We start from the raw sequence: 14335 nt of genomic DNA, 5'->3' as shown, positions 1-14335 counted from the left end.
TCTATCAAGTCACATTTAACTTGAGAGATGTGATCACTGGCACCCATTGTGACATTGTTATGTTGTGTATTTGTGTACCTGCGTCTTTCTCGTCCATCAGAGCCCAGTACAGTTCCAGTAGTGGAGGTGGTAGTGGTGGTGGCTGCAGTGTTGATTGTGGGGAGGATTGTGGCAGACTCCTTCTCTTTCTCCTTGTCCGCACTCTCCTCTGCCCAATATCTGTGACATATTCACATTTGTCACTTACAAATCCTATTATGAATCACTTTTCCTACAGTCCGAAAAGTGTGTGTGTGTGTACCTGGACAACAGGCTGCGGTGTCCTGTGGGTGAGGTTACAGAGGAGGTGGAGGTTGTCGTCGTCGTGGAGGAGGTGGAACTTAAAGCATCGTCATGCCTCCTTCCATAGGAGCTACTATAACAACATAAGAAACAGTCAGAGTATGGGACACAGAGAAGAGAAAAAAAGAAAAGGGAGAAAGAGATGTTGAAGACCTCAGCAAGGTTCTTAACGCACAAATAAAAAAAATACCTACATTTACAGGTACAATTGTAAACAGTATAAGGAAAACAAATGACATAATACAATTCCAAATCAACCCAGGTTGATAAATTAGGGCTGGCTGATATACAGAATTTACAAAACTGATATCTTGTTTTCAGCCTTTAATTAATATACATATGGATATTTACTGGCATAACAGCGTTCATCAGATTACAGTAGGGCTGGGTAAATATATCTATTTTCTGATGCATCGCAATCTTTGTTTGAAAAACCTCAATATCGATTCTTAAATCCATATTTACACATTTTAGCAATACTTCTGAAACAGTGTGTATTATTTTATGATCTTGCCCCATTCACTTCCATTGTAAATGGCTAACTGAAATGTTTTTTTTTTATTAATGTGGGGCAAGTCAAAATTATTTTTTGTATTAATCAACATCATACCACAAATGCTGTCGATTTAGCTTAACTATTCAGAACCCAAAGTACAGAAAAAAAAAAGTTGCTACAAAAATTAAAGAATTTCCCACTCGTTTTATTTTTCTTTCATAGTAACAACTATCAATATTTAATTTGTTAAACTGGTAACACTTTACAATATGGTTCCAATTGTTTACATTAGTTAACATGAACAATACTTCCTTACATTTACCAAGATTAATAAATGCTGTAGGTGTGTTCACACTTATAGTTCGGTTCGGACCAAAATTTAAAATGATGCATTTAGTCCTGGTTCGCTTAGCGTTCACGCTGGCATTTTTAACACTGAACCTAACGATACAACACCAAAGGCATCAGGGAAAAGTCACAACCTGATTGGACCGCTTTTTTGATGTATATTTTTTGACAGAACTTACCGAACATCCAAAATAATGCTGGCTGCTGGGCGAAATGCACTCGTTGGATGTATATATGTATATATGGTGGTATTTTTACCAGCTGAGAACAAACAAAGAGCTAATAAAATGTGTAAAGTAGTCAAAACAGCACCAGGAATTCCTCCATTGCACACACAAACAAAGATATGCTGCAAGGACGGCTGACGCGGTTCCGACGCCAGTACCAAACTATAATGGGAAACATAGCTCCTATGATGAGAACCAGGTATGCTTGAGGTCAGTATTAGGGAAATTACTTCCTGTTTTTGGCTCGTTTAGACGTCTTTGGTCCACGTTGCATTCATATATCAATCAAACCACACCAGAATACGCTTGGAAGTGGACCGAGACCCACTTTTCAGGTGGTATCGGTTCGTTTGTTTGGTGCACATCAAGGTTCGTGTGACAGCGTTCACACTTGTTCAAATGAACCGCACAAACAGAGCAATCGCACCAGAGTTCATTTTAATCTAAACAAACCTGCCAAGTGTGAACACACTCTTAATTTAAATATATAGTAATACATTTTTTAAACCAAATGTTGTATTAGTTGCACTATGAACTAGCATGAACAATGAGAAATTGCATTTTATTAACTAACATTATGATTAATAAATGCAGTAAAAATATGTTTTTCATTGTTAGTTCATGATACCTAATGCATTAACACATTTTAATGAATGGCACCTTATTGTAAAGAGTTACCATTAAATCAAATCAAAAGGACAACAAAATGGCCCACTGGAAATTCTGTGTACACTTTTGAGTGATTATGCAAATAAAAACTTTTAACTGATTCACTGTTCTAAAGAATTGATTTGTGGAAATGTGTTAATATTCCCATATCAGAAAGTTGCAAAAGATAGGGTGTTTCTCAAGATCTCTCCATTTTTTACAATGTGTTTTAATTCTATATAGGCAACAAAATCATTGCTAAAGTATTGTAAATATAAGCATATCGCACAACCCAAAAATAAATACCTTCTTGTTTAATTAAAAACTGCATAAACCCCCAGAAGCCCTCAGACAAAAAAATAGGACAGTGAGAATGACAGGAATGCATGTGGAACACAAAGACACATGAAGGTCGTGTAGTGTGTGTGTGTTTGGCTGGGCAGAAGACAGGCAGGTACCTGTGGTGAATGCTGTAAGCCTGGTAGTAGGAAGAAGGCTGCTGCCAGGCTTTAGAGTTGTTAGGTTCCAGACTGGAGGCAGAAGGCGATTTGGCAGGCAGGTCGCGAGAGCTAGACGTGCGGCCTAATGCTAGCGTGTGAGACGTACTGCCGCGCAAGCGTGGCAGGGTGAGAGAGGCGAGTTAGCAGGGAGCGGACACACACACACACACACACATTAAACATGAACACACACACAGACAAAACGTTACACACATGTTTAAAACACTGACTTGCATGAGGTGGACTTGTTTTCTTATGAGGTCATATTTTGCAATCGTCAAAATATTTAAACGGCAAGCACAACTTGACTGCAGGAAAAACTACTTTTCTATAAATCATATTCATGCTTAATGAAAAAGGGAGCAACTATTAGCAACATAATAATGACTTTTGTACCAAAGAGTCTGAAACCAAGCAAAGTGTCACAAGTGCAGTCATGCAAATTCATCGTTAAACTATGACAGATAAGCACTTTTGCATGGTTACTTGGAAGCTTTTATTTATTAGACAAGCGCATGCATACTATCACCTATCAACTTCAAAGATTTATATAAACCAAAGTAGGAAAATACTGAGCAATGAATAATTGTGCATATCTAGAAGTCTACTAAAGTTAGCTGATAGTTGGTTTTGCACCTACCCTGCGGCATAAATGGTTATGAGGGTTAAGATGGTTGGAATAAAGATCAAAGCATCCGGTACTTAAACGTAAGCAAATACAAGCAAGCTACTCAAAACACTTCACAGTAAGACAAAGGGGGCTAGATGCACCTCAGAAGGTAGCAACAGTGACTGACCTTTGAAATGCACTTTGTAGAATTGTTTGTACTGTTAGCAGTTTTTTAAAGTAGTTCAGCAGTAAAACGGAACTAGTTACTGAAATAAAAGCTAACCTGCGCTGATAGCTGGAGGTTCGGTTTAGCAAGCCCGTTCCATCGCTGTTCTTCAGATCATCTTCATAGCGCCTCCTGGTGTAGGAGCTGCAACGTAGCAGACTAGCAGCTGAATCCCTGAGAACCACAAGCTTCAAATAGTATCTCCGATTCCAGAGAACAAATACTCATACATTTCTTTGGGGCGCAATTTTTTAATTGTTGGTCTATGCAAACGTGCCAAGATGAGATTCCAGCGACAAGCTTTTCATCTGAAATAAACCTGTCTGAAAGTTATGCACGATGTGGCACGATCACAGCCAACAGGAAGACATTTGATGCTAAACATATTGCTATATAGAGTGGGATTTTGTCCCAAAGAAAGTTTGCAATGGGCACTGCAAAAAAACAAATAATGTTTTGATCACGTCGCTCGACAGTGTTAAAAAAACACATCTCACAAACACTGCGCTTCATTTCACTGCACTTAAAGCTGTTTTTGAACGCAAGAACGTGTTCTTTGTGAACAGCCTCCTAATCTGCCAAAAAAAAAAAGCTTTTACCTACTGAAATACTGTCGATAGTAGTTCAAACGAAGGAATACAAATAAACATCTTTAAGACTTTTGCTCTAAATTATTTAAAATGCTTGTATTTATTGGACACCGTTTAACCAACTTAAATTTTATTCCACCAAAATCAATACGGGGCAAGTACAAAAAAACATGCCGCACTGGAGCTTGCGCTTCTCACACTGCAACACACAACATGGAGCAACAGGAGGCACTCTCAGCAACGCATATCAGAATTAGCATATTTTGCTCACCCGTTTTCTTTGTCGTCGATGTCTGATGTGCTAACGTGTCTCCTCGGGATGGGTGCAACCAAACGCGTCTTCTCCTCCTTCTGTTGTAAATACAATGAAATGGACACGTCAACTGACATCGCTGCAGCTCCAGAAAGATTTATCATTTGGACAGGATAAGGATGAAATGCAAACAGCTTCAAGGGTCACTATTCATTGACTGCTTTTTTGTTCGACAATATATAAATGCTCCCGTTTCTTCTTTAAACGATGTTTCTGAGAGCACTATGAAAATTACGTTGTTCATTTTGAGCAACCCACTTAGCCCCGCCCTAACAATTTTACTCAACCAATGGCGTGAGTTGTGGGTGGGACTATCTCTTTGTTTGACCAATAGCAGATGGGAAGCATATTCAGAAAAGTTCATTTTTGCAAATTCCGTTTGGTGGCGCAAAAATGACAAACTTCAGCTTTAAACTTAGCTGCAATTGCATCGTTAATTGAAAACGGTTTGTGTGATGCTGCATCCACAATGTTAGTTGTCAGTATAGGGTTCAAGATTCCAGTCATATCATCCAGTGCAACAAAAACAAAAAATTATTTAGCACTCCAGGATAACATATAAGCGATCGGTATAAATGTGAAAAACGACCAACCTTTTCTTTGTCCTTGTTGTCCAGTGAGGATGAAAGGCGAGGAGAAGATGCCGAGCGCATCACGCCGGCGGTATCCTTCACTTTCTGCGACTCTTTAGTTGTGCTGATTTCTGCCAGTGCTCCATAACTCCCAGTTTTCCGAAGGCCCAGTCGCCATGAGGCAGGAGATTCATCCTTCCTATCCTCCTCTTTAGGAGACATCTTATCTGCAGGTATGCTTACCTGAGAAGAAAAAGCAAAGACATGATTAAGTTTTGGTTGTGCCTCCAGGCTCAGTCACGCTAGCCTAATAGTTTCAAACAAACTCAAATTTCCGATCTGGGAATGTCAGCAGTGGAAACATTATTAATTCTTATTCTAAACCCAAATTCTAGCTTTACAATGTTATGATCACAGGAATTTCTAAAGCACACACTTGTGGAGTGGAAATCATTTCTAGATCAAAGAAGCACACTTAAATGTGTCGACATCAAGGGTTGTTTTGTGCAGGTGAGAAAACAGGGAATTCGGATCAGCTTGACAGGTAAAAGTGGGGCATAAACACTGGGATCCCTAAAAAAAAACAAGTAAATGAACAAACATAAAGGGTGGGCAATATACCAGATGAACCTGAAAAATTAGCTAGAGTGTTACATTTTTGAGTAACGTTTCTGTTTCGGCCATGAATTTTCTTAGGAATTATTAGTATATGTATTAACAATGCATTTTATCTAGTAGGCGTAATAAAACAGAGTACCCGAAAAGGTCTTTAGTATGTCATGGATGGCTACATCCAAAACATGAAATTCAGAAGATCTTCAACTAAAAATAAGAAGCCTCAATTTAAAATAAAATAAATATGCAAAACAGATGAAATGGTACTTTTAAATTGGTTATTGGTTAAAACAAACAAAAAAACATGGCTGTTAAAAATAAATCAACATTCTTTCAATGGGTCAAATAGGACTGTGAAACGATATTGTTTTAAAAATGATTTAATCAGTTTTCTGCGATTAAATGTGATTAATCATGGTACGTTGTACATTAAAATGAACATTAAAAAATTATCGAAAATATATTTACTTGATTGATACTTTGTCTGAAAGATCTCGCAAGAAATTGGTTGGTAATGATTTGTTTTAATTATTTAAAAAGCACTTTTTTGTTACAAAGTTGTTTACATGCCATAAAATCAGTGGACATGCTGTAATTAAATGTTGGCCAAACTCTTCTGGGGTTTTCAAGTGGACTTTTTTAATAATAGGATCAAATGGCCGATGCCGATAGTTGCCAATAGTTTTTTTATTCTAGTTCCTCTGGAACTTATTGCTCATTCAGAATGTATAGCCCATATGACAATGTTTATTTGTGTGTTTCTATTGTAGTACACTGTGCATGATTGTAAAATTGCCTGTTTTTTCCCCCCTTACGTGTTTGTGTGAGCTGGAATCAGATTCTTCAAAATAAGTGTCGCCGGTGTATTTTGGGCTTGTTTATAGTTAAAAGTCCTGCATTCTGTACCAAATCTGAATTATTTCTTGTTATTATTTGGATTTTGGTTGCACAATAAACTACATCTGGGATTTGATTCACTTTGGACTCACGGTATCTTTGGACAATCACAGTAATTAAAGACTAAGAACAAATGGACAGATTAATCGTTATCGCCATTTTCCATCACCTTACAGTCATCGGCAAAATCATCTATCAGAAAACCTCTAGTCAGATGAAAGTGTGCGAGCGTTTTCAGTGATTAAAAGAGATACAGCAGCTTGCATGATCTCTCCCACACCTGGCTCATGCTTGCGGGTGAAGTCTAAATCACTTTTCCATGTCGGATATACAAGTTAGTTTTTAATGACTTATTTCCCCTATACTTTGAGGCCACATTTTACAACATTTATGCAGAATTACAATTAGAACACTAGGCCTAGAATTTTATGACATTACAGCATGATAAAAATAATGTAATACTTTGAAACAGACTACAAAACCAGACATGCCGAAATTTTAGTAATTAGTTATTGCTAACATACATAACAGCGTACTGGTGACCTGTTAGGGTTTAGTGTGTAAATGTAACCGCCCTTATAAAACTGCTTATTGTACAAACAACCCTGATGACATCCTGTAATATATGATCCACCACATTCAAGCAAAAAGCTATGACAGATGGCTTTGAGCATCAGAAAATAACACGTCATCACATCTGCAACTGACAGCAAAAACACCATGCAGTGAGCCAGTAGCAGGAAGAGGTCTTGGATTAGGCAAGTGTGAATAGGAGGAGGGCGGGCCGAAATCGGGCTAATCAGCCGAGGCGGCGGGAACCGGACGAAGCATTAAAGTAATGTTATAATAAACTGAAACAAAAACACACAGACATAAACGCATTCAGGGCATCTGCCTGTAGCTCTCTCTCTCTCTCTCCCAAACTGCCGCATCTCATTGCATTTATCCCTCTCCTCGGCTGTTTAGCCCAATTTGGGCATACAGTCACTGCCCGGCCCCGCCCTCCTCATCACAGCAGGAGTTATTGGATTGGTTAGGTAAATGGTCATGTAAGGTAAGAGGGTGGAGTGACAATGCTGAACACACCGAGGCCTCACCATCACTTTTTTGGGCACAAGTGAAATGCCAGTTTTGCGCAAGCCTTGACGCCACAACGCAGGAAAGCCTGGCTCCCCCCCAGGCACAAGGTCAGAAAAGTTATCAGACTAAAGCCATCCAAGACAACAGCAGTGATGAGTAGAGAGAGAAGAAAAAGACAAGGCGATTGTGGAAAAAGAAATGAAGTAAAAATGAACCCCTGAATAAAATAAATTTGGAAGCAGTAGCAAAGAAAAAAAAAAAAACTACAAAAAGAAAAAGTGAGAGGAAAGAAACTAAAATGAATGCAATATTCCAGGTCCAATACAAGTTAAGCTCAATGGACAGCATGTGGCATTATGTTGCTTCCCACAAAAATAAATTGACTTGTCACTCCTTTTCTTTAAAAAAAGAAAAAATATTGGTAATAGTGAGGCAGCTACAATGGGTGTGAATGGGGCCAAACTGTAAATGTTAAATTTCTCAAAGTTTAAAATGTTAACCACTGCTAAATAGAATTGGATTGCTGATGCAACAGTAAACTGTCAGCAGGAGGTTAAACCACCGGAAGTGTTCGATCGGACATATTAGTATTTCCCAACTACCATAGAGCCTCAATAGCCACGTTTTCACTATTGGGCCAAATAAGGGTGCGCTAGAGCATTCCAAGCCAGTTGAGTTTCTACTGTCACTTCCAGGGCTCTACTGTCATCGTGCTTTCTCAGGGTCAACGGTCAAGAATATTTGGTTTGCCGATAATTGCGACCCTTAGGCCAAAGAAGGCCAACTGGGGATTGAGGTGGGGTGTCAATGTCAAACGCGGAGTTTCGCCAAGTAAGGTCTCGCTTTCCACCACGCAAAGACCAAAATAAGCAAACAAATGACAAATTCAGTCTCCATCATGTTCATTTTGAGTGCTATCTAGTCTCCAGAGTCTGATTCCTAAGCTTAAGCTTCCTTCTTGCTTGAGAAATGGGCAGGGTGTGTGACGATGGCACCATGGCGGCGTATTAAGGGCCGTTTTAGGGCACAGCAAAGATATAGGCAGCACCCAACCTAGAGAGGAAGTGATGCCTCTTTTTGGAGTTGGCGCAACCTCTTTTTGGAGTAACCCTTCCATCTTTTAGAGATTCCTCCCCTCACCCATTTGGAAATCTCTGGCCTGCAGCTATACATACTTACATTTACATTTATGCATTTGGCAGACGCTTTTATCCAAAGCAACTTACAGAGCCTTTATTACAGGGACAGTCCCCCCGGAGCAACCTGGTGTTAAGTGCCTTGCTCAAGGACACAATGGTGGTGGCTGTGGAAATCTAATCAGCGACCTTCTGATTACCAGTTTACCAGTTATGTGGTATAGACCACTACACCAAAACCACTCCTAGCTTGCAGCCCGAAGTCCATTGACACAGCTGATCAGATGATAGCCCTGGCCCGATAGTGGAAACGCAGCTAATGACTGATAGCCAACTTTCACTGTCTCCACCCTCCATATACAAAAGCACCATTTCACACCCAAGTGACAGTAATGATTGACTTAATTTGCACGTTATGAATAATATTCGCCACATGGGAGATGTACGTGGATCGCAATGTCAGAGCATCCACCAGCCCAGTGTGCACCATAATAATGCAGTACAAGTTTCACCAAGGGATGTAGCAAAATTGTCAAAGTTGAAATGCAAGTAGGAAAAGCATCCTCTTTTTCAGACCTTAGTGTGTTTATCATTTAAAATTCATCAGTTTAATTTGATCCATCTCAGAGAGAGAGAGAGAGAGAGAGAGAGAGAGAGAGAGAGAGAGAGAGAGAGAGAGAGCAAGCGAGAATGTGCACTCAAGTTTGAAATTAAATGTTTTCCTTTTAAGTCAATAGGCAGACTGGAATATTTGGGCATACAAATATGGGCGTGCAGTGGCTTCAATGTTACGACATCATCAGCAATCCAGTTCTATGTGATTTCAGTGTCATAAATTTGCTAATATACATAAATATGAGTTTATATAAATTAACTAACACTAAACCCTGTAATCCCTAAAAAATTACATTTTAAACAAGTTTACTGCTCAAATACTTGTTTATAAATAATGTGTTTGTCTTTTATAAAATTATAAGCTTTACATTTCTGCCTTTAAACCCTCCAAACATTGGCTTTATTCACTTCCATTGTAAGTGCCTCACTGTTACCTCGATTTTTGCTTTTTCTTTTTTTAAAAGGAGGGATGAGTTGAAATAAATTTGTGTGGTAATCAACATTATGCCCCAATTCCATTGATTGAGCATAACTTGTATTAAACCCGGAATATTCCTTGTCATTTAGAAGGCCAATGTGGCTTTAAAGGAATGTACCGGGCTCAATTCAAGTTAAGCTTAATCAATGACATCTGTGGTATAATGCTGATTACAACAAAAAACAATGTTGAATCATCCCTCATGTATATAAACAAGGGCACTTGCATTAGAAGTGAATGGAACAAGTCCATTAACATTAATATACATAGTTTCAGAACTATTGCACCAGACGTAAACATAATACGCGTTAACATAATTTTAGTGTGATAAAATCAATTACTAACAATTTCTGTGTAAAGTTATAGCCAATATTTTATCTTAGTTGTCATGATGATATAATGATGGCTAATCCTGTAATCTAGTAACCGCAGATTAATTCCTGGTTTTATCACACTAAAATCACGTTGACGCGCCTAATTTTCCCATCTTGTGGCTATACTGGTCCCGGTTGGAGGTGCTAGTTTGTGATTATTTTTATGTATTTTTTTATTTCTCAAATAAATGTGTTAAAAAAACATTATGCCACAAATGCTGTTGCTTGAGCTTAAATTATCGAATCAGGAAAATTTAAGATGAAATAAAAGCAGACTTGAATGCAGTATATGTCTCTGCCTTTTCAAAGAAAAAAGAATAAATGTCTTCTATGGTGTGTTTGACTGACAACAGTCATTCTGTTATACACATGATGTTTTACTTTATTTTTTCCATTTGGCAGAAGCTTTTATTCAAAGTGACTTGTGTGTTTAAGCTGTACAGTATTTACACTGGGTGGGAATCTAACCTATGACCTTAACATTGCTAGCGCCATGCTTCAGGAACTATATATTTATGTACATAATATAAATACATATGAGAAATCATAATAAGCTTAGCCTACACATTTAATGATAATATTGGATAAAAGCAAAGTTAAAATAACAGGACGTTTTAACCTGAATTATAACCATAAATAACAAAAACAAATCATGTTTAAAGTAATAATAGCCTAAATTGTTAACTGTGTACAGTGATAAAATGTGATATCGTTAAAAAAAAAAACAACAACAATTCCCCCATTATCCAGCAGAGGGCAGCAAACACATGTTAAAGAGATGTGGAAGACATTTTCTCCCATCTAGTCATGCGCAGTACCAGAAATCACTGCACACTTAAATTTCCAAATAAGAAAATAAGTTGACTTTTGAAGGCTATCAACCTGCTGTGCAGTTGCCATGTCTACAAACATTCTTATTAGTTTGCTACATATATTGCTTGCTAGCAGTCTGTTCACTTTGAAACGGAGACAATAATATACATTCTGAAAATTTTTCTCACTTCATGAAACATGCTATGCATGGAGCATATTTCTATGATGTCATAAATGTATATACATTTTTGAATTTTTGACATTTTATAATATTTCCAAGGAGAACCCTTGCTGTGTTCTGAGCGTAAAACATGGAGATTCTCCACTACACAGAGGCTGGTTGGAGGGGATGTTGGACAGCACTTTCAAGCGAAGAACACATACCTTTTTGGTAGGTGAGGTGGGGGTGGTCACCTGGTTGGTTGGGGTAGTTGGAGACATGACGGTGACACTAGCAGGTGTGGGTGCACTGTTGGAATTGCTCGTCGGTACAGAAGACTTTGTCTTATCTGAAAAGAGAGTTGCAAGTACAAAAATGTATATTTTCACAGTATTACTATAATTTAGAGGCTGTGACTGCCAATATTATTGTAACCATAGTTGCAATATCATCTCAACCTGAGCAGTTGTGCGTATATATGCATGTTTTTTGAGCAGGTCCGCACCTGCTTCGTTTTCAGACTCTGAGTCTTCCTCCTCCTCTTCCTCACTAGAGCAGCTGGACTCATCTTTCTTTCCCTCACCCTCTTCTTCATCCACCTTTTCTGGCTCCAGAGCCTCGATTGGAGGGGCAGTCTTCTCTGGCTCCAGAAGCGTTTCTTTACTACTAAAATAAAACATTGCAACATTCTGAAAATATTCCCCACACAACGTCTTCTGCAACTTGGGTGATTGGATCATGTAATTGGCCAATTCATAAGACCACCATCGGAGTCATAGTAAGTGAGTATCAGCCCATACCGATCATTGGACGATCAATCGGAGCATCCCTATGATGCACGCAACAAACTGCTAATGGGTTGTTCACACAGGATGCGTTCTTGTGTTCAAAAACACATTAATACAAAGCAAAGCAGAATGGAATTAGAATAAAGGGGTTTCGAAGTTTAATATCTGGTAAATTGACACCACGTCTTCAAAAAGTGCTGCTCATAGCACTGGAAGCAGAGAACAAAAACAGCTTGGAGAGATGGATCACAACAGTCAAAGACGTCCATCAAATGCAGGTTTACTTGGGTCTTTTTATGTAAGGGATAACATTCAGTGTTATCGCAAAATGAACCCGACAGTGTGATCAGGAATTGAAAGGTCCTGTATCACCCTGAAGGGGTTTATTTTATGAAAATTACCATCTTTTTGGCACCAGGTTCAGTGTCAATAGTGATGCCTTGCCTTGCCTGCTTCATCATTTAGAGAAATTTCCAAATGCCTGAAAGTACCTCGTTCATCTGTACAACAACAGTATGCAAGTATAAACGCCATGGGACCACACAGCCAACATACCGCTCAGGAAAGAGACACATTCTGTCTCCAAGAGATGAACATAGTTGTTCGAAAAGTGCAAATCAATCCCAGAACAACAGCAAAGGACAAGTATCTATATCCACAGTAAAAATGAGTCCTATATCAACATATCCAGAAAGGCTGCTCAGCAAGGAAGTATCGTTTGCTCAGCAAGGAAGATGCCACTGCTACAAAACCACGATAAAAAGCCAGACTACAGGTTGCAAGTGCACTTGGGGATACAAATCTTAAATGTCCTCTGGTCTGATGAAACTAAAAAGGAACTGTTTGACAATAATGACTATCACTATGTTTGGAGGAAAAAGGGTGAGGCTTGAAAGCAGAACAACATCATCCCAGCCATGGGGGTGGCAGCATCATGTTGTGGGGGTGCTTTGCTGCAGGAGGGACTGGTGCACTTCACAAAAAAAATGGCACAATGAGGAAGGAAATGTATGTGGATATAGAGAAGCAACATCTCAAGACATCAGCCAGGAAGTTAAAGCTTGACCGCAATGACCCCAAGCATACCTCCAAAGTTGTGGCAAAAATGCTTAAGGACAACAAAGTCAAGGTATTGGAGTGGCCATCACAAAGCCCTAACCTCAATCCGAAAGAACATTTGTGGGAAGAACTGAAAAAGCATGTGAGAGCAAGAAAGACAAACCTGACTCAGTTACACCAGTTCTGTCTGAAGGAATGGGCCAAAATTCCAGCAACTTATTGTGAGAAGTTTGTGGAAGACTACCCAATATGTTTGACCCAAGTTAAACAATTTAAAGACAATGCCACCAAATACTAACAAAGTGCATCTAAACTTCTGACTGACTGGGAATGTGATGAAAGAAATAAAAGCTGAAATAAATCACTCTCCACTATTACTCTGATATTCACATTCTTAAATTAAAGCAGTGATCCTAACTGACTTAAGACAGGGAAAGTTTTCTATGATTAAAGGTCAGGAATTGTGAAAAACTAAGGTGTATGTAAACTTCTGTCTTCAACTGTACATAACTATGTTATTTTTGGTGCAAAAACTCATCAAGATGGTTTCCCTTTAGTAAGCAGTAGTTTGTTTTACCTCTTCAGTGATTTCACAGATTGATTATTGTCCCCAGTGGTGGTGGTTTCAATCAAAGGCGAATTCTTAACATCCTTCTTTTCACTCTGAAGCTGCAAAAAAGGCTTTATTTAGTTTATGAATCAAAGATCTGATGCTAAACATAGAATTTAAAAAGATTACCAGATTCTGTTTCTTTTGCAGCTCTTCTAAATAACCCAATATATCTTCATCAGCTACATCAAACGCCGTCTGACCCTGCAAACAAAAATACAATCATGTTAGCATTCATTTCAAACCAGATACATCTGTAATTGTATTTTAACCTTTGAAATTGTACTATTTTCAACTTTGCAAGTCAACTCAGCAGCTAAATAACCCATACCACTTTATTGAGGACGTCCATATCACACAGATTCTCTACCAGTATCCGGCAAGCCTCTTCTTTTCCCCAGTGTGAAGCAGCATGGAGCGGACTCCAGCCATCAAAGTCTTTAATATTTACATCATACCCTGCTTGAATTAAAAGCCTGCAAACAGTCAGAAATCCACGTTCAATACAAGTGACAAAAATAGCATGGTGAGATTAGACAAATCTGGGTTTCATGGATTTTGGTGCCACAATCCAAGCTTGGCCTCATTTGCCAAAGGTCTGGGATATTGTGTGCACCAATGGGTCTGATTACAAGTTTATTCATTTTCCATTTCCTCGAAGGATGTTATGAATACCAACAGCACCTCAAAATGTAGGCGTTGGTTGTCAAACATAAAAATATGCATTAGGTAGGAGACAGATAGATCTTTCGAGATTCCACTACAAAAATTAAGTCCAATTACAATCCTGTTTTGGTGTAGTGGCAAATGAAGCAGTTGTCACAGACTGACAACATTC

At 38.7% G+C, this 14335-nt stretch overlaps 1 protein-coding gene across 18 annotated transcripts in view; it reads right to left on the bottom strand.

The window, feature by feature from the left end:
* Positions 1-14335, bottom strand: part of LOC127637681 (protein phosphatase 1 regulatory subunit 12A-like) — a 102743-nt gene that overhangs the window by 17797 nt on the left and 70611 nt on the right. For 6 of the 18 annotated variants that reach the window (XM_052118869.1, XM_052118875.1, XM_052118880.1 and 3 more), the window contains exons 5-16: positions 13829-13973; positions 13627-13701; positions 13465-13556; positions 11546-11706; positions 11265-11389; positions 7482-7589; positions 4894-5115; positions 4259-4338; positions 3455-3571; positions 2520-2666; positions 302-415; positions 79-219 (exon numbers count right to left, since the gene is read on the bottom strand). In XM_052118869.1, the coding sequence (XP_051974829.1) occupies positions 79-219; positions 302-415; positions 2520-2666; positions 3455-3571; positions 4259-4338; positions 4894-5115; positions 7482-7589; positions 11265-11389; positions 11546-11706; positions 13465-13556; positions 13627-13701; positions 13829-13973 (1527 nt within the window). The remainder of the gene's footprint in view (positions 1-78; positions 220-301; positions 416-2519; positions 2667-3454; positions 3572-4258; positions 4339-4893; positions 5116-7481; positions 7590-11264; positions 11390-11545; positions 11707-13464; positions 13557-13626; positions 13702-13828; positions 13974-14335) is intronic. The other 12 variants (XM_052118871.1, XM_052118873.1, XM_052118888.1 and 9 more) reach the window with 8 other exon arrangements.

Source organism: Xyrauchen texanus, chromosome 45, assembly GCF_025860055.1.
Source record: "Xyrauchen texanus isolate HMW12.3.18 chromosome 45, RBS_HiC_50CHRs, whole genome shotgun sequence".
Classification (NCBI taxonomy): Eukaryota; Metazoa; Chordata; class Actinopteri; order Cypriniformes; family Catostomidae; genus Xyrauchen; species Xyrauchen texanus.
This window is presented reverse-complemented; position numbering and strand designations above follow the sequence as displayed.